The 26,927-nt window shown below is 42.0% G+C and overlaps 1 protein-coding gene across 3 annotated transcripts; it reads right to left on the bottom strand.

Moving 5' to 3' along the window:
• Nucleotides 1–6,945: 6,945 nt before the first annotated feature.
• Nucleotides 6,946–26,657, bottom strand: LOC138969097 (alkaline phosphatase, tissue-nonspecific isozyme-like). 3 transcript variants are annotated; one of them, XM_070341804.1, is made up of 11 exons: nt 26,580–26,657; nt 22,483–22,651; nt 17,932–18,158; nt 16,566–16,746; nt 15,573–15,742; nt 11,437–11,499; nt 10,969–11,071; nt 10,369–10,503; nt 9,692–9,880; nt 8,927–9,046; nt 6,946–7,341 (listed from the first exon to the last, which is right to left on the bottom strand). In XM_070341804.1, the coding sequence occupies exons 2-11, from the start codon at nt 22,535–22,537 to the stop codon at nt 7,028–7,030; spliced, it is 1,557 nt and encodes a 518-aa protein (XP_070197905.1). In that variant the 5' UTR covers nt 22,538–22,651; nt 26,580–26,657; the 3' UTR covers nt 6,946–7,027. The 3 variants fall into 3 exon arrangements, with proteins under 3 accessions (XP_070197905.1, XP_070197902.1, XP_070197903.1); XM_070341801.1 differs by lacking the exon at nt 8,927–9,046 and adding an exon at nt 8,734–8,853; XM_070341802.1 differs by lacking the exons at nt 8,927–9,046; nt 26,580–26,657 and adding exons at nt 8,734–8,853; nt 22,846–22,899.
• Nucleotides 26,658–26,927: the final 270 nt, after the last annotated feature.

Raw genomic sequence — 26,927 nt, 5'->3', positions numbered from 1 at the left:
AGTGTTTTACCGTCCGCCGAAAACGGCGAATGACTGCCCAAAAGGGAGGTGGTCGGGGTGAGGTCGGGGGGGGGGGGGGGGGGTGTAGGAGGGGGGGGTGTAGGAGGGGGGGGGGAAGCAGGAGCAGACAGGTGACAGCTTGCAAAAAGAAACAAAACCACTCGTGTGCACCTAGGATTTGCAGCCGCAGAATCCTTCTGTTCTGTCGTGTTCTCAAAACCTATCCGCCGGTGGCGACTCGTTCACTGCAATGCGTTGACTTACAGAACAATAGTGACTTGATTGTGATAAGAAACATAGTGTTATGATTTGTCATATCCCGGTATTTTCTTATTGTGACCGATCAACTTTAAGAACCTTCCGGTTACCCTGAACATGCACGCACTGGTTCTACATGCGGAAGTTATCACATTCGTCGAAAGAAATCTGTGCTTACCTTATACTAAGGCTGCCGTGTTAGTGTTGTTAAAAGTGTGTTTTTTGTGCCCGAATACATACTAACTGGTATGTACTCTTTGCAGTATTTACGCAATGATAGCAAAAGCTCTGCCATCGCAGAACCCATCAGCCGTCACAGCTTGTGACCTTGTGCGTCGTTGGCAAAGCCGGTGAGGTAATCAAAAAACAAGAAAGGCATGTTGTTGGAACGTTTAATTATTAACAAAACAATACGGTATACGTTCAAAGATATTTCGACCCAGCGTTCTTTTAAGTACACGGACATCATACAAACAATAACTTTTCAGATGAAAACTTATTACATAATAATCACAATTAGTTACTGTATAATTAGTGTTTACAATTAGCAGCTCTGTGATACAGTACATACGTACTGCCACGCGAGAGGTGAGTACACGTTTGCACGGTGTAAATTAATGAAGCGCTGGTCTGCTTCAAACTTCAAAGCCAACCGATAAATGAACAACACATGGTGGCCTTCGCCCCAATTAACTGTTTCTCTATGAAGTCGCTCTTTCTCTTCCTCCCCTCTCTCAATTCACACACACAGACACTGTTTACAACCCCCTTCTCTCTCTCTACACACAAACACACACACACACACAAACACACTAACATACACACAAACACAAAACAACAACAACAACAACAACAACAACAACAACAACAACAACTTTGCAACCACTCGCACAAAGCGGCCATCGATGAATCAATTTTCTCTGCTGTCATACACATTCACATGGAATGAAATACTCGTTGACTTTTTACCTATGACTTTATTACAATAATTTCCAACAACGACAAAAACACAATTGCAGGAAATTAATAAATAACTGAAGATTTTGATAAAGATGATAAATCACTTGAAAAAAAAGGAACTATTGCCATAAAGGAACTCTGCGGCTTAACTTTCTCTTGAAAGATTATGTTTGCCTTCGTTGAATCCAGGGTAAAAAAAACCTATTGATCCTGGCGAGTTTGTTCTTTACTTGTATGTAATTCACCGGATTATAAGATTAATTGTCCCCTGGACTTGTGCCCACCTTATATTATTCCCTTACCCCCCCCCCCCCACCTCCGCCCTTAAGATCCCCAATATGATAAGACGGCTGGACTGAAATCTCCGTAACGTGTATTAACACACACACACACACACACACACACACACACACACATTCACTCACACTCACACACACACACTCACACACACACACACGCACGCACACACACACACACACACACACACACACACTCACACACACACACACACACACGCACGCACACACACACACACCCACACACACACACACACACACGCACATCCGTTTTGTTGTTTCAAAATTAAACGCACACTGCCCCCACATTTGCCATTCTACCACTCTGACCGGCCCCCCAAAATATTTCAAAATTAAACGCACGTTCTCTTGCACCAGCCGCAACCTCATCTATGCCATATCCTGTCTCAAATGCCCCAAAGTACTCTACATTGGTGAGACCGAAAGAACTCTCTCTGCCCGCTTCACCGAACATCTGGCAGATATTCGGCATCGCCGCCCAACATTTCAACAGCAGCAACCACACCTCCCTGGATGCACGTGTGAAAGGTGTCTGGCAAATGTACAGCACCTCCACAGACAGAAAACAAGTAGAGTCCAATTTCATTTTATCCCTGGGCACATCCACACCTGACGGTTTGAATGCGAAAATGTGATGTACTTGTATTCCCCAAACATACTGTGGTTTTACGGTACGAGTGTGTGTGTATTTTTGTATTTGTGTGTGTGTATGTGTGTGTGTGTTTGTTTCTGTGTGTGTTTCTGTGTTTGGTTTTGTGTGTGTGTGTGTGTGTGTGTGTGTGTGTGTGTGTGTGTGTGTGTGTGTGTGTGTGTGCGCGCGCGCGTGCGTGCGTGTGTTTTCCCCCTTTTCACATTTAGTCAAGTTTTGACTAAATGTTTTAACATAGAGGGGGGAATCGAGACGAGGGTCATGGTGTATGTGTGTGTGTTTGTGTGTGTGTGTGTGTGTGTGTGTGTGTGTCTGTGTGCGTGTGTGTGTGTGTGTCTCTGTGTGTCTGTGCGTGTAGAGCGATTCAGACCAAACTACTGGACCGATCTTTATGAAATTTTACATGAGAGTTCCTGGGAATGATATCCCCGGATTTGTTTTTCTTTTTTTCGATAAATACCTTTGATGACGTCATATCCGGCTTTTTGTAAAAGTTGAGGCGGCACTGTCACACCCTCATTTTTAAATCAAATTGATTGAAATTTTAGCCAAGCAATCTTCGACAAAGGCCGGACTTTGGTATTGCATTTCAGCTTGGTGGCTTAAAAATTATTTTATGACTTTGGTCAATAAAAATCTGAACATTGTAAAATAAATATTTTGTTTATAAAACGATCCAAATTTACGTTCCTCTTATTCTTCATCATTTTCTGATTCCAAAAACATATAAATATGTTATATTTGGATTAAAAACAAGCTCGGAAAATTAAAACTATAAAAATTATGATCAAAATTAAATTTTCGAAATCAATTTAAAAACACTTTCATCTTATTCCTTGTCGGTTCCTGATTCCAATAACATATAGATATGATATGTTTGGATTAAAAACACGCTCAGAAAGTTAAAACGAAGAGAGGTACAGAAAAGCGTGCTGTCCTTCTCAGCGCAACTACTACCACTGCCTTTGCCACGAGCGGTTGACTGACGATAGCTACGAGTATACGGTCTTGCTGAAAAATTGCATTGCGTTCAGTTTCATTCTGTGAGTTCGACAGCTTGACTAAATGTTGTATTTTCGCCTTACGCGACTTGTTTTTCTTTTTTCCCTCTCTTTACCCCCCTTTATGAATGTGTATTACTTTTAGTCTGTATGCCTGTGCCCTTGACATCATCCAACCACTTATCTCCCCTTTCATTCATTTCCGTTCCTAGAGTTCCTTCCCCATTTTGCGTGTTTCCCCTCCATTTTCTTCCAAACCTTGTTCGTTCCGTGTTGCCGTCTGCTTTTTACAGTTAGTCAAGTTTTGACTAAATGCTTTACGTAGAGGGGGGAATCGAGACGAGGGTGTGTGGTGTATGTGTGTGTGTGTGTGTGTGTGTGTGTGTGTGTGTGTGTGTGTCTGTGTGTGTGTGTGTGTGTGTGTGTAGAGCGATTCAGACTAAACTACTGGACCAATCTTTATGAAATTTTACATGAGAGTTCCTGGGAATGATATCCCCGGACGGTTTTTTCTTTTTTTTCGATAAATGTCTTTGATGACGTCATATCCGGCTTTTTGTAAAAGTTGGGGCGGCACTGTCACCCCCTCATTTTTCAATCAAATTGATTAAAGTTTTGGCCAAGCAATCTTCGACGAAGGCCGGACTTCGGTATTGCATTTCAGCTTGGTGGCTTAAAAACTAATGAGTGAGTTTGGTCATTAAAAATCTGAAAATTGTAAAAAAAAAATAAAATTTTTAAACGATCCAAATTTACGTTCATCTTATTCTTTATCATGTTCTGATTCCAAAAACATATAAATATGTTATATTTGGATTAAAAACAAGCTCTGAAAATTATGTGTGTGTGTGTAGAGCGATTCAGACCAAATTAAACTACTGGACCGATCTTTATGAAATTTACATGAGAGTTTCTGGAAATGATATCCCCGGACGTTTTTTTCATTTTTTCGATAAATGTCTTTGATGACGTCATATCCGGCTTTTTGTAAAAGTTGAGGCGGCACTGTCACACCCTCATTTTTCAATCAAATTGATTGAAATTTTGGCCAAGCAATCTTCGACGAAAGCCGGACTTCGGTATTGCATTTCGGCTTGGTGGCTTAAAAATTAATTGATGACTTTGGTCATTAAAAATCTGAAAATTGTAAAAAAAACAAAAAAAATTATAAAACGATCCAAATTTACGTTCATCTTATTCTTTATCATGTTCTGATTCCAAGAACATATAAATATGTTATATTTGGATTAAAAACAAGCTCTGAAAATTAAAAATATAAAAATTATGATCAAAATTAAATTTTCGAAATCGATTTAAAAACAATTTCATCTTATTCCTTGTCGGTTCTTGATTCCAAAAACATATAGATATGATATGTTTGGATTAAAAACACGCTCAGAAAGTTAAAACGAAGAGAGGTAGGCCTACAGTAAAGCGTGCTATCGAAGCACAGCGCAATCGCTACCGCACCAAACAGGCTCGTCACTTTCACTGCCTTTTGCACTTGCGGCGGACTATGTTCAGTTTCATTCTGTGAGTTCCACAGCTTGACTAAATGTAGTAATTTTGCCTTACGCGACTTGTTGTTGTCTTTTGTGTTCTTTTTTTTCCTGATGAAGCTTCCAGAAGCGAAAATTCGTTATCGTCCTGTGTCGTCTTTGTATCGGTGAGTACAGTCATCCTTTGTTTTTTAACTTTGTTCGTCTTACCACAGTCACTTCGTTGTTTAGGTTTTGTTGTTGACAAAATTACCTCAAAATTTCTACTCAGGCACAGCTTACACGTTGTTCACTACAAAGGGTGATTTTGTGTGCAATTCCGTCCGGGTTCAGGCATTTTATTTGGCTCATCCAGACACTGTCTTCATCCTCAACGCAATGCCATGAACGCCATGCACAGAATAGTAAGTGTGTGTTCATGGAAAAAGGCTCTGGTTTTCAAAACAAATATTTCTCCTACAAACCCTAATCGCCTCCTCCTAACACGTTCAATCACCGACGAAATGTCTGGGAAATGTCATATTGTGCACATGTCAAAGAATGTAGCAGGTACGAGGTGCATTGATATTATTTTCTATTGTATGCCCTGGACTGTCTTCCACTCGGCTTCTACGTATATGTATACGTCTATTATAATGCATGCTAGCTACTTTCTCAGACCTGTTTACCCTCCCGGATTGTCCGGAATTATTACGGATTTGGGGTCTAAATTCCGGTATTACGGAAATCTACCGAAAATTCCGGAAATTGCGGTCGAGAGAACCTTTTTCCTGCGTGAAAATTCGAAGTCGAAATTGTGGTAGTCACCAGGACTGTGATTTCAAGACTGACCGAAACAGCCTTTTCTGCGCATGTGCACAGCAAGTTATTTGTCGGATTCCGCGGTTTTGAGATCGACATTGGTCCGATCTCTGTGGGGACGAAATGCCAACCAAAAAAGCGAAAGTTGTACAGAAATATCGGCAAAACTATTAAGTCAAGTGGCGGTGTCTGGTGAAGTTTAAGAAGAGCGAACCACATTCATTTTGGTGATCGACTTGAGATCAGTGCAACAACAAAGCTAGAGTCACGTCGCGGCACGTGTCCCGAGGTTAGACGCAGCATTAGTTTTAACAAAATGCAGTACACAAATGAACATGGAAACAAACAAAAACACGAAATTATGTTTGGCAAAACATAAGCCTGCTTCGCATCGAGTTTATTTGACCTAGGTCTCTACTTCCACAGAATCAGTCTCCCAGACCTGCGAACCGATCTCTCACTACGGTCAGTCACACCAGAGACATAGATGTAGGTCTTTGGTGGCGCTCATCAGTGACTTGTGCTGTTGCCGAAATTCAAGTCTTTCTGAGTCTAAAACTGATCTCCATTAATATTTCTCCAATATAGCAAAGATCACAGTTCTTTGAATCGAAAAACTTACAACAAAATGTTTAAATGAAATAAACGAATCGGTCCTCTATAATTAAAGGTAGCTTCTGGAGAGATCGAGTTATTATGACTGGTTTTAATGCAGGATGTCTGATGTGACAGAATGTAAGGTGGTTTTGTTCACATGCATCTTGACTGTAAATAGTCTAAGGGCGGAGTAGGGGGGTGGGGGGGGGGAATGTTACAGGGGTTCCGGACCCCCCCCCCCCCTTGCTGTCAAAAAAGCAACAAAAAACACAAAAATTCAGTCTGTGGAAAAAACAAACAAAAACATTTTCTGTGTGTGAAATTTTTGTTGTTGTCCGGAGCAGATATCAATGAAGATAAATAGCCATTATTTAATACTAACTTTAAAAGAAATAACGAGTGGCTGCTGACACCAGTTTATCATGTTTAAAATCAAGGATAAGCCACAAATTGTTAATAAAATAGCTAAAATTCGTCAGCCAGACCCCCCAACCCCCGGACCCCAGGTTGTACCCCCCCCCCCCCCCCCCCACTCTAGCCCTCTTGCTCCGCCCCTGAATACTGTTTTTGTTTTTTTTAGATAAAGTAAACTTGTCTTTGTTAACTTGCATATATATCAATTATCCTGTGTCTTGTGTTTGTGGTGTGTGTGATCAAGCTTCTGTGTGTGTAGTACAATACTGTTAAACATGGTTATCAATTTTGTACTTGTTTTGCATGGTAGCGCGCGAATTAACGTTTCGTTTAATCGTTTTCGAGCTGGTTTATGGTTGATAAAAAAGATTACTCAAAGATGCCTCAAATTACGGAAAAGTACCAGTTGCATTCCTGATTTTCATTTGGGGGGGTAAACAGGTCTGCTTTCTGTTTTAAATTAATGAGCCATCTATATACGATTAAAACTTGATTCATAAAACAAAAAGACTTATACAAAACGACATGATTCTACATTGTGTGCATGTTCTTCACTAACAGACAAACTATCATCGGAATAATTATCATGTGTACAACAACAGCACAGTTCACAACTGCAGTCGCCCCTGAACATGAATATTCATCTTCAGGGTTTTCGCAATGCTTGTTGTTGGGCCCCACACAGGAGGCGTAGGCCATGACGTGGGCGATGTAGTTCTGCTCGTGCACCCCGTGAAACAAGTGGGACATGGGCCCTGTGGCGTAGATACCCACGTCCTCCCCACCATGAGTCTCCCACTCCGGCTGGAAGGGAACCAGCCTCTGGAAGCGGTAGTCGTCAGCCGCTGTGAACGATACAAGAGTATATTTGGAAATGCCATCCTTCTCGAAATACGTTGCCAGAAAAATACAGGGGTACAATTAATTAAACTTCTTAGAAAATGACGCCAGAAAGAGTCAAGGTATTCGTCGACCGTTGTGAACAATACAGGGAGATAATGAATAGTGCCGTCCTTCTCAGAAAATGTCGCTAGCAATTTCAAGATTCAACTTAGTCGTCGGCCGCAGGGGACAATACGGGGGGGGGGGGGGGGGGGGGGGGGGTTGTAACAACAATTCAAAGTGCCATCCTTCTTAGAAGTGCAATTCGTCTTAGGAAATGTCGCTAAAAAGATTCAACCTGGTGGTCGACCGTTGTGAAGTATACAGGCGAAAACTTAAAAATATGCCTTCCTTGCGAAATTCGGCATTGAGCGTTTTACTGACTGCCGGCTCCAAACACTCTTGGCAGCTCATGCGTAACCATAACGCAGTTATAGTCTCTGTCAACGGAGCTATTCAACTCATACGCATTTGTCTACTGATCTATACACATCGCTCATCTCTATCTACAGAGCCCACACACATTGTCTGTCTCTTTACAAAGCTATACTAATCGGTTGTCTTTGTGTGGAGAAATAATCAATCGCTCATATAAAATATCCAATGATCTACACAATACATTCGTTTCTGTCGACTAAGCTACACAAATTGCTCGTATTTGTTCACGGGGCTACAAAAATCGTTCATTTCTGTTGAAGAGTGACACAAACAATTGGTATGTGATTACTGAGCCTGCTATTTTCTGCACAAGTAACACAAATCGACTAGCCGCTCACTGATGTTGCACCTGCATACCCCTACCGGACGCTTACAATCAGCTATTTGCTCAATTACACTCATTGGCATTTCAGCTACAAGGCTACAGCAGGCGCTCACTGGTATTCCAGCTACAAAACTACGTACACCAAATGCTTCTCGCAGCTACAAGGCTATGCACTCCAAGCTATGAGGCTACGTAGTTATACCAGGCGCTTACTACCAGAACCTTACTGGTATCCAAACAACAAAGCTACGTACACCATACCAGCTTCTTAGCTACATCAACATCTTACTAATATCTCAGCTACAAGGCTACGTACATCATATGCTTAATAGTAAAACAGTTACATAGCTAAACCATTCGCTTTCTGACATTCTGGCTACACAGCTATACCAGGCGCATCAGAATCTGACTGGTATCTCAGCTACAAGGCTACGTAGATCAGTCGCTTACTGGTATCGCAGCTACATATCCAAACCAAACGCTTTCTGATATTCCGGCGACATAGCTATATCAGGCGCATACTACCAGCTTTACAGCTACACCAGACTGTAACTGGTATCTCAGGTACAAGCTACACCACACAGAATCTTACTGGTATCCACGCCAGTCAGGTTCTGTTCGCGGCCAGGGCCAGGTCCGTTGGCGTACACCAGCGTAGTGTAGGGCATGTTGTCCACCGTCTTCTGCACCTCGTCTACCTTGTCCACCAGACCTGACACACATGCAGGGGGTTAGAGGCAAACTCTTGTCAAGAGAGAAACATTAATTGACCATGCTTGGCTTACTGGCATCGACTGCAGACACGTTCTGCTCACGCCCCGGCCCGGGGCCGTTGCCGTAGACGAGGGTAGTGTAGGACAGGCTGTCTGTGGGTTCTTGCCCCGGGTCCACCTTGTCAACCACACCTGCAAAGAAGAGTTGAACACAACTACTACTACTACTACTACTACTATTACTACTACTACTACTGCATGAACTACTACTAATACTACTTCGGCGACTACTGTGACTATTCTAATGCTACAAAACGTTCTCCTCCCCCCGTTCATTTGTTCTTACTACATGTAGCCTACCACTGCAGCTACTTTTACTATACTTACGCTGCTGTTTATCATATTAAATATGATCAAATCTGATGTAGATTTACGTTCGTAAGGAAACGCAATGAATCGGTTGGGCACCCTCATAAACCCCATTCCCATAAAAAGGGGGGAAAGTTAGAGAAACAAAGGGACGTAAGCGCTTTAAATGCACACGCCATGTGCCACAAGAGCAGGTGAGGGTTAGTGGAACCAATCTCCTGGCACCTAAAAACATTGAACTGAACAAGCGACTTGCATCCTCTTGTTATTATAATCATGGAAACATCTGCAACCAACTTTCAAACTAAACGAACACGTGTATCTGGATAACTTCTATCCGTTAAATGGTCGAGTACAGTCAATACGCACGCGAACCCACTCACCAAAAAACCGACCCCCCCTTCCCCCTCCCCCCTCCCCACGTAACCACACACACAAAACACATCAACTCCACAGAAACAGTCTTACCGAGAATATTATTGCCACGACTAGCGTAACCCGCGATGTTGAACACGTGAGAGTGATCGGCCGTGACCACAAGAAGAGTGTTGTCCCCTGTCATCTCCATGGCAACGGCCACAGCGTCGTCAAAAGCAACAGTTTCTTCCAACGCACGTTTTGCGTAGTTGTCATGGTGACCGTGATCTATGCGACCTCCTGCATCACAGCAAATGATGATAATAATGAAAACAGATATAAAATAAAGAAATGTATATTCGCTAAAGTACTTACTTATTATAAGTTTTAAACTGGTTGTGCTCCATTGTAAACATGTTGTATTATCATGTGTGTGTTTGTGAATAAAATACTGTTTAAACCGTTCGCTAAAGTAGGCTACGAGCCACCGTCAAAGCTATATTGCAAACACGAACGGACATGGTAATGGTCTCATGGGCGTAAGAACGCACGCAGTCTACAAATGCATACATACACGCACACGCGCATAGCTAATGCGTGCGTGTCTTTAAGTCGGTAGTCCATTTATAAAAAACTACACCTATGACAACTACAATGCTTTGAGGATAGGCATCCCCGTCTTTGAAGAACGTATAGCATCACAGTGAAATAACGTGTCTTCATTAAGTGAGGGCATCGCACAACAGGACACAAATAAAACTATGCAAAGGATGCTCTGCCTTTCGTACCTTCAACCAGTAAGAAAAATCCCTTGTTGTTTTTCTGCAGGATTTCAATTGCTTTTCTTGTCATCTCGGAAAGGGAAGGTTCTTCGCTGTTGTCTCTTGACAGCTCGTATGTCATATGGCTTTCCGCAAACAAGCCTGCACAGAGTAATTGGAACTGTCAAATAGAGAAAGCCTGAAACAACTAGTACACCGTTGTTGAGTCAATATGTATTCTTAGGAATCCGGAGTGGTGAATGTTTAAAACGAGACTGAACATTATAGAATATTGCCGTATCAATCATATTTGTCCATGTGTCGTAATGCATTGTCACTCTCTTTCTTTCTTTCTTTCTTTCTTTCTTTCTTTCTTTCTTTCTTTCTTTCTGTCTTTCTTTCTGTCTGTCTTTCTTTCTTTCTTTCTTTCTTTCTTTCTTTCTTTTTTTCTTTCTTTCTTTCTTTCTTTTTTTCTTTCTTTCTTTCTTTCTTTCTTCCTTTCTTTCTTTCTTTCTTTGTTTCTTTGTTTCTTTCTTGCTTTCTTTCTTTCGTACTTCCTTTCTTTCTTTCTTACTTTCTTTCTTTCTTTCTTACTTTCTTTTTTAAGTAATTACACAAACAACCAACCTAAAAGATAGTCTGTGTCTGCCGCAGAGACTGCTCTGAAAGCTGTTGCATTCTGCACATACTTTGCCAATAATCCTTTCTCTTGCTTATCCGCCAACCACTCCTGTACAAAAGAAGAGAGATTTGTGTGTGTTATTCTTCTAACGAAAAAGGAAACAATCAAACAAACTAAACTATAGACTTTGCATGAACATTGGGTTCAGTGTCGTAAAACAGCAGTAATACAACGTTTTAAAATGTAATAACAAACTGGGTTCTTCAGACACAAACAAACAAACAAACAAACAAACAAACTAAACACAAATGCAATATAAAACAATACAAATAGAACAAACATCAAGCAAAAACATAACAACTTAATTTGTATGTTGCTGTAAAGCTACTTTGGTTGAGATCACCAGAAACATTTCAACCATGTACGAAGGGGCATCACTTATTCTTTTACTAACGGTTATGTACAATACCAACTTCCGGAAGTTTTCGCCCGTCTTTGCGGTTGTAAAACTCTCTTCTGCCACCTCCAAGCATCACCTGAAAACAAGCATATTTTTACCAGGTAAGCTTGATCCGTGCAGTTGAAACACACGAAATTGATTTACCTAGGCTTAAGCCTTCACAGCTTGTTGTGTAATATACCTGGGTTCGTGGGTTTAATCTAGTGGAATGAGTACATTATCTTTGGAGGTTTAAATCTTAAACACAAGAAGCAGAGCGATATTTTAAGGTCTGAAAAACAAAGGCAAGAAATAGGCTGGGAAGCGTTTGGATGTGTGCGAAGTAATTGCTATAAAATTCATTTTAGGTGCAGTTGATTCATTTCAGTGTGCCTGCACACATCTAATCGAGTTGGCCGGGAAAAAACCATGCGACGAGTCCGAAATATCGTACATTTTATTTTAGTTTTCGGAGCGACAGTTTTTCACAAGCTACCCAAGGAAACTATTCAATAACATCACACGATAGCTTAATCAGCATGGCATAAGCAGTTTATTGGTCTCATCTATGTATAGATATATTTGTTTGTTTCCCAGGGGCGCATTTCACTGCTCGCATTATAATGATTATTAGGCGATTGCAGATTCAGTCTTTGTCTATGTGCCTTGTGAAATTATGTCCATTGAGAACAACGTGGATCGTGCATGTGACTGTTAGGTAATAAGGTTTTTTCCATGTTCAGCTTCACCTACTTACGTTGCGTTTATTTATTAATCTGTGCATTTGTTAGTGGATATGTACATGTATTTCTTTCAAGGTTACCTAACATTATATCAGTGCAATAGGACAAGCAATCATTCAGCTCAGTAGGCCAAACACTGTTATTGCACCATTGCAGTTTGCACTTGGCGTGCAAATGCACCGATCATTCGGTTCACGGTTTCTGATCGATACCCTCAGCCACCTTGGCTGTAGCTGTTCTTACACAGAGGTACGGAAATTTGAACTGAATGCTGCGCAACCATATGGCATTGATCTCCCACCTACTAATGTGTATGCCTGCCTGTGCAGAAATCCCCGACGCAATGCAGTCTGTCACAGACGTTGCATTCCATTCTAGCGAGCAACAAACGCAGCACAAAGAGTTGAGCGTGGCAAGGCAGAAGCGAGATCACACAGACATTCAGCTGATCTTGAGATATCTGCTTGATAGGAACCCTTTCACTGTGGATACAGCCCTCCGATCCATTTCAAGCGGAAAAGAAGCTGAAGCTACTGTGAATGCAGAACAAGCAAAAGGCGTAGGAAACAAGATTCTGAGCAGCATGATCGGAAATAATGTTGTGGATTTCACCTTTAAAAAGAAGGATCAAGCTGTAACCATGGCTCTGAAAGCCAAGTCGTCCAATCTGCACGATGATCTAGTACATGTTGACTCCATGCTGTTGTTCCAGAGACTAGTGACAACTGTGAAGAACACCAACGGATGTCTTGAGGACGCCTTTGCCTTTGAGATGTGCAGTGTCCCAGAATCGCTGTTTGATTCGGGTGGTCTGCCAAGACAAGGTACCAAGGCTGCACTGGCAACTTACATCTGGACTTCAACAAAGCAGGTAAATGGTGTTATTCCTGATGATGTAACATATGTCATCGATGGTGGCTTGCTGTTGCACCTTCTGCCCTGGTGCCGTGGTTCAACATACAACCAGCTTACTCAGAGTTACGCAGACTTTCTCATTCGTCATTTTGGCAAAGGAACTGTTGTTTTTGATGGATACAGCTGCGGACCTACCACCAAAGATGCAGCCCATTTGCGAAGAACAAGCAGAGCCAATACAGCATGTGCCATCACTTTTGAGGGTGACATGGTCCTGTGCGAACCAAAGGAGCGCTTCCTGACGAATCCAAACAACAAACAGCGGTTCATCAACCTCCTTAGTTCCCGTTTTTCACAGCACGGCTTTGACACTGTCCATACAACTGCTGATGCTGATAGGCTCGTCGTAAAGACTTCGCTGGAATTGGCAAGGAAGGGAAACGTGATTCTGGTTGGCGAGGACACCGATCTGCTCATCCTTCTGTTGTACCATCTTACGCCAGATCACTGCCCCGTCTTCTTCACATCAGTGAGATCATCGACAGCAAAATCAGCTGCAAAAGTGTCGGACATCAGAAAAGTCCAGACTGTTCTTGGATCTCAAGTTTGTGAGAACATCCTGTTTGCGCACGCCTTTGGTGGATGCGATACAATTAGCAGTCCATTCGGGATTAGAAAACCAATGTGTTTAACGAAATTGACCCAGTCAACAGTGTTCGTGCAGCAGGCCCATGTCTTCAGCGCCAGTCCTTGCAGAGACACTTGTGACAGGGGAGGCTACCGCTCCTTTCACAGCAGACTCTGCACCCGAGTTGTTGGCCTTTAAAAGTCAACACCGGTGTATTGTAGAATTCTGTTTGTGATGGGGTCTGGTGGTTTCTGATTGTCTGTATGTTCATGGAAACCTTCGGGTTTGCATAACAGTTTTTATAAGGCTAAGAAATTAGCCCTAACATTTTCAATCCTGTTTGATTGCACTTCGCCTCCCGAGGTGATCGTAGTGTTTCGGCACTCGGTTACATCTGGTGCTTGCGAGCAGGGATGGGACTCGGCATGATATGTTCAGGTAATGGCATAATATGACCACTGAACATTTTCGTGCTGTTCCCATTCTGCGAACTTGGGATGGACAGTGGTCCCCCGGTTCGGAACTTCGGGACGAAGTTCATTCAAACGGGGGCGATTGTGACAGGGGAGGCTTCTGCTCCTTTCACAGCAGACTCTGCACCCGAGTTGTTGGCCTTTAAAAGTCAACACCGGTGTATTGTAGAATTCTGTTTGTGATGGGGTCTGGTGGTTTCCGATTGTCTGTATGTTCATGGAAACCTTCGGGTTTGCATAACAGTTTTTATAGGGCTAAGAAATTAGCTCTAACATTTTCAATCCTGTTTGATTGCACTTCGCCTCCCGAGGTGATCGTAGTGTTTCGGCACTCGGTTACACACTGATGAGCTGATAGGAGCAGGAGAAAGGGCCTTTGTAGAACTCTATGGGGGGAAGGAAAGAGACACTTTGAACTTCCTCCGCTACATCAAGTACATGCAGAAAGTCTCTACATGTACCTCATCGTTTCAACCCTGCAAACTCCCACCTACATCAGCAGCAGCTAAATTCCATTCCATGAGAACATACTTCCAGGTGCAAGAATGGATGCACTTGCATCAAGAACAGTTCCTCCTGGATCCGATGGACTGGGGATGGGAGATTGTTCAAGGCGCCATGCTTCCTATTCTCATTGACATTGCTGCTGCTCCTGGTGATCTACTCGATGTCATCCGATGCAATTGCAAGACAGAGTGTCGAACAGCAAGATGTTCATGCCGAAAACACGGCCTCGTGTGTACGTCTGGCTGTGGAGAGTGCAGAGGGGAGAGCTGTGCCAACACTGTGACCGAGGTTGCCTGTGTAGGTACATCAGACGATGAAGACGGGCTTTAGCGTAAGTACGAGGTCATGTTGAATAGAGTGTGCGTGTGCATGTTCACATGTGTAATGCAACAGTAACGGGTAAAGGAGGGAGAATATCAGCACAGTAATTGTCAACTCACATACCTGTCAAACGCGACCCGGGAGACGCGCCCTGTGAAACCACACCGAATGCGCTAGATTTGAGCTTCGGCTACGTTATTTCGCGCTAAATAAATGCAATTGAACCTATTTATCAACTGAATGTGCTTTTCTTACATACTATATGAGTGACATATGGCACATCCCTTAAAATAAGACATGTTATAGACGTGAGAAGTGAGGGACGGAGCATATTCGGAATACCGTTATTGCGCAGTTGTCATCATTCTTTAAAAGCTTCAAAAATATAGTTCGCATGGGAAAACGTTGGCCAACTCGGTTTTACCTGATCAATGGATGCATGTAGAGTACAAAAAAGGTGAAATAAATTTTATAGCAATTTGTTCACACAGGAGGTGAAATCTGATGAAATCTGCCTAGCCTAAAAGGGCATAACTCTCACTTACTCTTTTGCACATGACGTATACGTATGCATTGGGACGCTTACTTCCTTTTTTTCTGAGATCTTTGAAGGTTTAAGCCTAAACTAAAATTCAGAACATACGTGGATGTCAGCGTTGTCCTTGAGCAACTGGTAGGCAATGTCCTTGACACCGGGACAGGAGTCGGGTATGTCCTTGTCCGTCTCCCAGTTCCGCTCGGGTGTGTGCGCGTAGCCTGCACCCGGGGTGGCGTGGGTCACTCTGGCTGTAGTCACCAGCCCCACCGATTTACCTGAAAGGTACACGCACAATTATAAATCAAGAAAAAGTACTTTGAATGTTTCGTTTAATTCACAAGATAAAACTACCGTTGAACAACCTTTAACGTTCAATAGCAAGGCATGCAGCAGAAACATATTGAACAACGATTACAACGACTATGAAAAGGGACCATTTTGGTAGGCCGATACAAAAAACTAGTCCACAACTGTCATTCCTGAATGTTGACTTTTAACTTGAATGTTAACTTTAAATGCAAAAACGTCCAAGGCAAGAAGTAGACTGAAGTTGGATAGTGGATCCTCTGTCTCATTTGTTTAGTGTTAGAGATCAAGCTTCCCCCTTTTTCCTTCCGTATTTTAACACAGCGAACAGCATAATTATATACATCACTCCATTTTTTTCGGACAAAATCGCTCCAAAATGATGTCACATGGACACAACGAAAGTTGTAAACGTCCTGATGGATAAGATTAACGCGCGTCCAGCTAGCGAAGAATTAACTGGTGTTGCACATACTAACTAAGCAGCTTGAAACAGAGTGTTATAGACCACATCGAAACTCAGCCCCGTAAAATAGACAACAAAGATGGGGACTACTATTTATGAAGTCTCAAGGCCTTCCTTAATTGAGCCCGAAGTTGACTTTGCAAAGACTCCGCGAAGTCTTTTTACCGAACATTCAGAGCCAAGGCTTCGTGCTGCGAGCTTCGTGAAGTCTTTTTACCGAACATTCAGAGCCAAGGCTTCGTCTGCGAGCTTCGCGAAGTAGACTTCGCCCAAATAATGTAAAGCTGGAGACACTCTGTTTGAGTTGGCCCTGTCTGGAAACGTACCAGCCGCCAGCGACCAGTCGAGGATGGAGGTGGTGTGTGTATCGGTGTCCCCAATGTTGGAGCAGTCTGCACGTGCCACACGACTGTCCACTCCGAGCGTAGCGTAGTTGGCCTTGGCTCCGCACAGGTAGGCTGTGGCCGTGCCCGCTGAGTCCGGCACCTGGCGGTCAGTGTTGTATGTCTGTGAACATGTAGAACATGGTGGTAAAGAAGGAGGTGGTAGGGGAGCACCACCGGTGTAGCACGAGAAAATTAATCCCACGAGATCTTTACTCCGGAGTAAAAATCAGTTTCGTACTAACATTTTACTCCCTTTACAAAAAAAAACCTACTCCCCCATAACACGAGAAAATAACTTCCATCGACAGGTGTGTTCCGAGTCAACATTTTTGTCGAAAATGTTACTCCCCTGACGAATAAATAACGAAATTTAAACAACGAAGTGACTGTGGTAAGAATAAGTAACGAATAAATTATTCCCCCCTAACACGAGCAATCTACTTCCCACGCCAGGTGTACGCAACTATTACTCCCCTGTCCCCTGTTAGTCTTGGTGGTGAAAGGGGTGGAGGGAGGGTAGCGCGACATTTGTTTGCGCGAGATCACATATTGGAATTATCCCTTTGCCTGCATCCCATTTTCGCGTACGATATTTTTACTGGAAGTACAAATTTGGGGAGTCAAAATTTCGTGAGGAGTTCTTTTCTCGTACGAAAGGTGTACTCGGAGTAAGAATTTCGTACGGACTTTTTACTCCGGAGTAAAAATCTCGTGGGAGTAATTTTCTCGTGTTACACCGGCACTCTAAACTAGAAGTGTTTCACTGCGAACACAGTTACTGTAACCTGTTCTGAAGTTTGACATAGTACACAGTTCAACAGTCAAAATTGCATGTAGCACATTATAAACACATGTGGTCCATGTGCTATGCTGTGCCATGATGTGCTCAAAACTGGTTATAATAAGTCTGTTTTTAGCGGAACTCTTCTGAATAGTTTACAGTGTACAGTACGACAACCGACAGTACCTCCACTGTTCCAGACTCTGCGCCTCCAGCTCGGAGTTGCAGAGCAACGTCTGAGTACATCGATGAATTGCAAAATGAAAAAGCCTTCTTTGGACCAAGAGGACAACCATCAAACCGAACTGAACCGAACCAAACGCAATACTTACTGTTTAAATGATGAAATCACTGCATGAGTTAAAGAACTTACTCGCCCAATGCAAGTAGGCAACCAAGTCTACAATTTTCAAAAAAAGTGACTATCCTCTAACGAAGTAACTGTTTCACCAATAGTAGAATAAAGTGCACCATACGTAAGAACATCCACAGAACTATACGGTCAATATTGGTCATTGAACCTACTTTTGACAGCGCAACATGTGGCCATTTCTCGAAGTTCAGCTGCGTTTCCTCCCCAGTCTGTCCTGCCTTCTGTCCCTTGTAGATGCGTGCTGCAGTTACCGTGGATACGCCCATACCGTCGCCTAGCAACAGGATTACGTTTTTGGCCACTTTCATGTTATGGCGTTGTAAAATGGCGTTCCTCAGCGTTTGCTGTGCTTGCTCCATCCAGTAAGTCTTTCCATCGTCTGAAACACAAATGTGATCAGGTTACGTGAATATGAAACACACGCGAGCGCGCAGCCTTGGGAGAGTTGTCCTGAATTGAAACTGTGTTTTTGCTCACCTGGCAATAAGTGAAGAATTATATCGTCAGACAATCCAGACAATTTTTGTTGATTAGTGGCCTAGCTTAACATGCAACTCTTTCATAAACTTTAAACAACCAGTAGACTTAGGCAGACTTTAAAATTGGCAATCTAGTGGCTGCTCCGCCTGGCGTCTGGCATTATGGGGTCTAGGGACATCCAGATTCAACCTTCGTCAGACGAACATTCGTCGGTGGTGGGGATTTCCTCTCTATTTTTAACTGTGTGCCTCAATGCGCATGCGCTGGGTTTTTCTCGCCCACCACAGTGACTGCTTGCCGAAGACCGGGATCTGCGTGGTGAAAAAGGCGTGTTTGAAGAACCTCAATCAGCAATCTTCGCGAGTACTTTTAGTCCTTTTCATAATGTTAAAAATATGTTTTATGTGCGCAGTGTTAAAGTTTAATATCTTTACGACGCTTCTGTGGACTGTGCATCTGTAAACTGTTCATTTTGGAGGCCTAGTGCATGAACACGGATACCCACACAAAACTCAGAACTTGAGTCGACGGGCGACATATGCTGCCAATTATCTCCCTTGATCTCTCTTGCACAAGACACTTGTTTCCACTAGGCCTATTTGTTTTAGAGTTTGGAGATTTTACAGGAATGAATCTAAAAATCGAAAAAAATTGTCAGTGTTGCGTGTGAACCCAGCATATTCAGATGTCTGGAATATTCCGATAAAAAATACTCGTCATATATAACACTACTCGTCATCACTGTTTCGAAAAACAGACGAACGCGCACGAAGAACTTCGCGTAGATCTGGACCGAAATTGGAAAGTGGTGACCGTGACGGGATGTGACGTCACCACTTCAATAAACTCGCGAAGATCGGAACTCACGAACTTTTGACGAAGGCAAATCTGGATGTCTCTAGTGCTAGGACTGGTTGGTCCGGTGTCAGAATAATGTGACTGGGTGAGACATGAAGCCTGTGCTGCGACTTCTGTCTTGTGTGTGACACACGTTATATGTCAAAGCAGCACCGCCCTGATATGGCCCTTCGAGGTCGGCTGGGCGTTAAGCAAAAAAAAACAAAAACAAAAAACAAAAAGGAGACATAGGCATATTGTGGAAAAGGTGACTACGAACGAAGCGATGCCAGGAAGCACTACTGTGTGTGTGTGTGTATGTGTGTGTGTGTGTGTGTGTGTGTGTGTGTGCCATAATATGTATACTCTTACTTACGAGTAAGCCGGGGAGAGTCACACATACACGACGCACGGCTAGCGCACTTAAAAAATCGCAATTTTGACTAGTGCGTTGTCGTTCGCTGGGTGTGCGTCAATATTCGTTACTCGTTCGTCGAGCGCGCTGGACCAACGCTATTTATTCGTTGTCATTCGCTGTGTGCGTTGGGATTTTTAAGCATGCACAAAAATGTGCGCGGAGCTCGACGCATGAATGTACACGCCAGAAGGACGCCAGACACGCGCAGAGGAACTAGACCAACGCCAGACACACGTGGAGCACACGCTGTGTATTCGTTGTCAACTCACTACCTTCTACAGTGGAACCCCCCTTTTAAGATCTAAACAAATCTGAAACAAGTCGCGTAAGGCGAAATTACCACATTTAGTCAAGCTGTGGAACTCACAGAATGAAACTGAACGCACTGCATTTTTTCACAATGACCGTAGTCCGCCGCTTGTGCAAAACGGAGTGAAACTGACGAGCCTGTTTAGCGCGGTAGTGGTTTCGCTGTGCTGCATAGCACGCTTTTCTGTGCCTCTCTTCGTTTTAACTTTCTGAGCGTGTTTTTAATCCAAACATATCATATCTATATGTTTTTTTGAATCAGGAACCGACAAGCAAAAGAGCAAATTGTTTTAAATCGATTTTGGAAATTTAATTTTGATCATAATTTTTATATTTTTAATTTTCAGAGCTTGTTTTTAATCCAAATATAACATATTTATATGTTTTTGGAATCAGGAAATGATGTAGAATAAGATGAACGTAAATTTGGATCGTTTTATATAAAACAAAATTTATTACAATTTTCAGATTTTTAATGACCAAAGTCATTAATTAATTTTTAAGCCACCAAGCTGAAATGCAATACCGAAGTCCGGCCTTTGTAGAAGATTGCTTTACAAAAATGTCAATCAATTTGATTGAAAAATGAGGGTGTGACAGTGCCGCCTCAACTATTACAAAAAGCCAGATATGACGTCATCAAAGACATTTATCGAAAAAATGAAAAAAACGTCTGGGGATATCATACCCAGGAACTCTCATGTAAAATTTCATAAAGATCAGTCCAGTAGTTTACTCTGAATCGCTCTACACACACACACACAGACACACGTACACACATACACACACACACACACACACACACACACACACACACACACACACACACACACACACACACAGACACAGACAGACACACATACACCACGACCCTCGTCTCGATTCCCCCTCTATGTTAAAACATTTAGTCAAAACTTGGGAGTAAATCTACAGAGGATTTGAACAGAACATCTTAAAAACAAAGGTCTAAAAAGGGAACAAGTCTTACATTGAGGGGTCTTTTGAGGGGCGCCTAATATGGACCAGTCAAGCGGCCTTCACGAATCACTGTAACAATTGAATAAAACACGCTTAAACCAATCACTGTAAAAAGCCCCCTATACTTCAAAATAACATGATACAACTTAGTGTACAAGTCAGACTAATTAAAATATGCTCTAGATTTATATGTTTCGGGTTGATGAGAGCATTATTTGGAGCACACCAGGAAACTAAAGAAGCTTATATGTCAAAAACAGAGGGAAAATAAGTGGAATTATCAACTTCCACGAAAAGAAGATTTTTTGTTATATTTTTTTTAAATCTCGAGGGCTAGTTATAGGTTATTTCCAGCAAGCGTCTTAATGAATTAATGAAAATAGCCTTTAGCTTTTATTTTCTTCGATTTGTTGAAGGTGGTCCATATTCGGGGACTTGCACATACTTTGAGATTTTGCTATTATTTTTTGTTTGCAGTAGATACTCGGGGTCAACACTGCTAAAATGTACCAAATACGGTCTTAGCTGTCATATAAAGCGGCAATTTTTGTGTGATAAAAGCTTTGGCTGTGGACAGAAACGAGTCCGTTTTAGACGGCAAATTTAGATTGAACGCTGCCAAAAGTGAAAAAAAAGAGAAAAAGCCTAACGGTTTTGAGATTTGTGTTTCTGCAACTGTTTTGACATGTGCAAGTTATCCAGAGAGGGTGAATACAGCGAATACAACTTTTTTGAGCGCTCTAGCGCCGTTAGTTTGTCAGAACAGGAGGTGGTCCATATTAGGAGCCGGTCCATATTAGGAGCCCTTCCCCTACTCCATCGTGTAGGTATAGGATCTGATGGTGATGCAAGCCTCAACTTAGCCTGAGTATTGTGGTCAGGTAAGGTGCACCGTTGGAAACGTCAATGATTGTGGAACAAACAGGCTAAACAATCCCATTCAGCACCCCACTAGGAAATTCATCATCGTCGTCATCGTCATCGTCATCGTCGTCATCATCATCATCATCATCATCATCATCATCATCATCATCATCATCATCATCATCATCATCATCATCATCATCATCATCATCATCATGACGGCGATGGCTGGAGGACAAACCACAACGACGACCACCACTACATTTTACAGACTGCACTGCCGCTACTACTTCAACGTATATATATAACAACACCACGTCAAGTGATGACGACTACCTCTGTGGCCACCAGTTCAGCCATTACTACACTACTAACACTACTACTACTTTTGCTACTACGTGTCAGTCTCCAATTGTCGTTGATGATAGTTGTCAATACTACCCATACAACTGAATAGTTTCATGCACGGACAATGAGAATGAAAGTCAGTTGTGATCATAATACAAGCCACGTCGATTGACGAACACAAGACATGTAAAACATGTGCAAGGGGTCCAAACACAAACTTACAGCAGCGCGAGAGACAACAACAGACATAGACGGACATGTAAAACATGTGTAAGGTCCAAATACTACATTTACAGATGACTTTAGAGCAGCGCGAGAGACAACAAAAAACAAACAAACAAAACCGTGAAAAGGCAAACACAATGATGAAAAGGCAAACACACAGAAAATGATGAAGAATAAGATAAAGTTATTTTTAGATCGTTTTTATTTAAAACGGACGGACGATACGAAACCAAGAGATGCTTACCTTCGGATAAGGCAAAAGCAGCTGAGATGAGAAAGGTCAGTACGAGACAGCGCATGGCAGTCAAGTTTACAAGGTGCTGTCGATTTTGTTTCAAACAAGTGTAAATAACTTGTTGTCTGTTGCTCTCCTGCGGCTGAGAGTCACTGGTCTATAGTCACTCTCGCTTGAACTGAAAATAAGTAAATAAATAAGTAAGAATAAATATGTGTGTGAGCACGCTGCGTGCTTTTGCACTTTTGCATACAATCTACCTGGTTCTTCCATTGGCTTTCTTATCATATAAAGCCAATTAAAATCACACCAATACTAAAGGAATTATTAGTTGCAACAACAGTAAAGAACAACTGAAGAAGAATTCTAAACGGCTGTGAAATGTTTCCTGGCGGTCCGACTTGCGATGTGTTTCTGCGATAGAGCAACCGCTGAACCGAGCTCGGAACTGTAAACATACAAACACGGAGACCAAGTAGTGGAGTACATTAGAAGTAGAGATGAAATCGGCATTTATAAATGGTGCATGGTACGTGTTCTTGAATTCTAAAACCTAGTTTTCACAGGGAGGCTGTTGTATTTAATTAAGACACGGTTTTCATAGCTGTGACGAAGCATTACTCGCACACACATCTCAACACCGTAACTCAAACAAAACTGAGGGCAAAACAAACATTCGCAGTGTAAATTCAGTGCCTCGGCCCCTCCGTAAACAGTTTATTCTTCTGTGTATAACATTGTATGAACCAGTTATTATACATGCAAGGATGAAAGTGATGGACGACTGAGTTTGTCTAACATGGCAGTGTATAAATCTCTCAAATCGGCTATGCCTCAGCCCCTCCCCCCCCTCTAACACACACACACACACACACACACACACACGCACGCACGCACGCACACACACACACACACAGACAAACACACACACACGCACACACACACACACACACACACACACACACACGCACGCACGCACACCCACACACCCACACACATACACATACACACACGTACGCACACGCACGCAAACACACACACACAAACACACACACACACAAACACACACACACACACAAACACACACACACACACACACACACACACACACACACACACTCATAATCCTCATCCTCATTATCATCGTCAGCATCATCATCACCACAACCACCACCACCTCCACCACCTCCACAACTTACTTCCTTCATCGCTATTACTAAAGGCAGTTCTTCAAAAGACATATATATACACGAACAAATATGGAAAAAATAACCAAAACAAGCCTTCACGTTTTCACTAATATTTCGGCCTCGTGGCCTTCGTCAGGGTGTTCTATAATTAGCTCGCACGATCTATATATATATTTATTTATTTATTTACATAGGAGATTTATATAGCGCTTGACGTTCTCTAAGCGCTTTACATATTAATTGTATATCTGTTATTATGGGGGCCAGGAGGCCCCCATTCTATACGGATAGTTTCGAGGTTGACCATGGGCAGCGCCATTTTGTTGTGAAATACGTCATCAGTTTGTGTACACAGGAAGTTGTGACATCCGTCACCCTATGGGAGGGGTGAAGGCAACATTGTTCATCAGTAGAAAGTTGTGAAATCCGTCACCCTATGGGAGGGGTGAAGGCAAAATTGGTCACCACTGAGTTTGTGTAACACAGGAAGTTGTGAAATACGTCACTCTATGGGAGGTGTGACGGCAAAATTGTTCAACAAAAACATCATAGGCCGATCTGTGCAGGGTTAACCGCAACAAACTCAAACCATTCATACTACTCTGCATTTGAGTGACTTATTTACCAACATTTTTATGTCTTATTTTCAGCACAGGTGTAGGAAAAATCATGAACCAAAATGTGATTTATTTTCTAATTTAACATTTGTTTTACAAATTTGACCATGGTCTTTCAAACATACAGTGACATTAAACATTGTTACGTTAAAAAAAAAATAAAGAAGAACAAGAAAAACTTTTGTGCACAAATCAGAAAATACATTGTACATTTTACCTACAGGCCAAACAAGAGATCCAAGCAAGTTGCACTGATCTAAAAATATATTTTTAGATCAATGGCAAGTTGTCAAAAACAGGCGCTTGCATTTGGATGTGTCCAATGATAGTAGGTTTGGTTGTGATCAATCAGAATAATGTAGGAATAAAAATGTATGACAGTTTGGTATGATGACATGTAATTCACATTTGCTGAAATATAAAATCATACATCATATAATATTAATAAGGCTGTTGCCATGACCATGAACCCCAAGAAAGGTTTAATGTTATGTAAATCAAAATACCAAAATCAAGCACCTATTAATCTGGTCTACGGCGCGGGAAGATTGAGGCCTTCGTAAACGTTCAACGTTGGCCAATAATGATTTTAACAATGTTGTGTCGTTTTGTATTATGGTGTATTTTGTTGATCAATTGATAAATATGTCTTCCCTATATATTACAAATCAAACAGAAATAAAGTCTTAGAGAACTACAATAATTATTGTTGCTGTCAAAACCTTGCAAGGCCTCAACCGTTCTCACGAGATCAGTTACATTCTCTCTCTCTCTCTCTCTCTCTCTCTCTCTCTCTCTCTCTCTCTCTCTCTCTCTCTCTCTCTCTCTCTCTCTCTCTCTCTCTCTCCCTCTCTCTCTCTCTCTCTCTCTCTCTCTGTATGTATGTCTTTGTCTCCCTCTGAGTCTCTCCGCTTCTGTCTTTCTATGTCTGTCTATGTGTGTGTGTGTGTGTGTGTGTGTGTGTGTGTGTGTGTGTGTGTGTGTGTGTCTCTCTCTCTCTCACTCTCGCTTTCTCTCTCTCTAATCTGACTCTTGGCACACAGGTCAAAGCAGAGGTTAACTTGAGTGCACGTGTACCTAGGAGGGGGGTGATTTCTTGAATTAGCTGAGGGCGGAAGGAAATCGCTCACCCTCCACGTCCAAAACGTAGTGATATTGACACGCCAGATTAGTGCGGTAGCGTATTGTGCTAAGCAGGACAGCGCGCTTTTCTGCCGGTATTCTTGTTAACTTCGCAATTTCCGGAAAACATCCACTTTCACTTTGAGACTGTTCTGTTTACATTCGACACTATCAAAACCACTTTGCAATACTGAAATATTTTTTTTCTGTGTTCGAAAGCTACAGCCAATCGTTATTATGTCCCCTTAGGTACAGTTTTATAACATTATTGGCACATGTAAACAATAGGAATTAATTAATGAACGCTACGAAAAGGGCAGCCTTTAACCTCCCTGTTGTCACTCAGCATTTTTTTTAATTCTCATCCACACTTTCAGCACTTCCCCCACCCGCCCTCCCTATCTCAGATGTAATTTATAAATGATGTTTTTAGCCTTCAATCCACTATTTAACATAGTAAGTCAAGCTTTTCAAACCTTATTAATAATTGCTTTGATGTTTTGCTGATGTTCAGTTTATTATTTAATAAAGATCTCATGGTTCAAAATTTCATATTGTTTTTTTCAAAAACGTGCGTGTGTTCCATTTCAAACTAACCTCACTGATGTGAACTCCATTATTACTGTCACATCTGTTTTACAAATTACACCCATAATCCAAACCAACGCGCAAACACACACACACACACCACAACTACACACATATGTACTCGTTACCATTAGCCAACGCTCGTCACAACACTGTCAGTCTCAAGTCTAAATAATAATAGTATAAATCATAACTAATTTTCTTCACATCATCATAGACATAATGTTGCTTCACATGTTCTTTGTACAATCGTTGGTTTTCACAATAAATATTGCATTACTGTAATTGTCTTCTTTTTCTTTAACAATATCTTTCCAAAAACAAAACTCAAAGACCACACAAGCTATTGCAACCTACTCCTATCTCTGGTCTCTCTTCCTGGGTACAATGGTACCTAAGACTTACATTCAAATGCTTACATTTCCATGCTACCCACATTGTCAAAATACCAATAATTATTCAAAACAAATGTTAACTACTACCTAACTTCATTTCAGACCCACACCCATTATTATACACACATTTCACATTTAAACCATTAGTCGGCCCCCTGTCGATATTTATCGACTAAGTTCCTTGTATGACTTACCGTTAGTCTTCACGGCTGACCGCACTATCAAACTGATGTCTCTGAAGGAGCAATCCGCTTATATCAGCGTCCGCAACCTGGCTCCTGTGAATTAAACTAAGATGCTGTGATTAAAAAAAAAGTGTTCTACCTGAACCTTGCTGCTTTAGCGTTGATAATTGAGAGGAGCAAAAGCAAACGAAATAGTTAATATGAAAGTGGAAATTAACCTGGCCAGAAAATGATTAACATTGACACAGAAACTTAAGAGAACGGACACAAGAAGTAAAGGACGTCGATTTGAGTTTCAGGTTAACGTCTTGGTTTGAGGACCATGTTCGCCAACCGAGGTATATGGCAGGGCAGTGT

This window comes from Littorina saxatilis, linkage group LG6 (genome assembly GCF_037325665.1).
Source record: "Littorina saxatilis isolate snail1 linkage group LG6, US_GU_Lsax_2.0, whole genome shotgun sequence".
In the NCBI taxonomy this organism is placed as follows: Eukaryota; Metazoa; Mollusca; class Gastropoda; order Littorinimorpha; family Littorinidae; genus Littorina; species Littorina saxatilis.
The sequence above is the reverse complement of the archived record's forward strand: the minus strand, read 5'-3'. Positions and strand labels throughout refer to the sequence as shown.

Excerpts from the sequence above, each read along its gene's own strand:
- LOC138969097 (XM_070341804.1), bottom strand. The coding sequence starts at position 22,537 with ATGCGCTGTCTCGTACTGACCTTTCTCATCTCAGCTGCTTTTGCCTTA. Across the intron at positions 16,747-17,931 it reads CACATGTTGCGCTGTCAAAA|ACATACAACACTGACCGCCA; the intron begins GTAGGTTCAATG and ends ACATGTTCACAG. Across the intron at positions 9,881-10,368 it reads ATTTTTCTTACTGGTTGAAG|GAGGTCGCATAGATCACGGT; the intron begins GTACGAAAGGCA and ends GCTGTGATGCAG.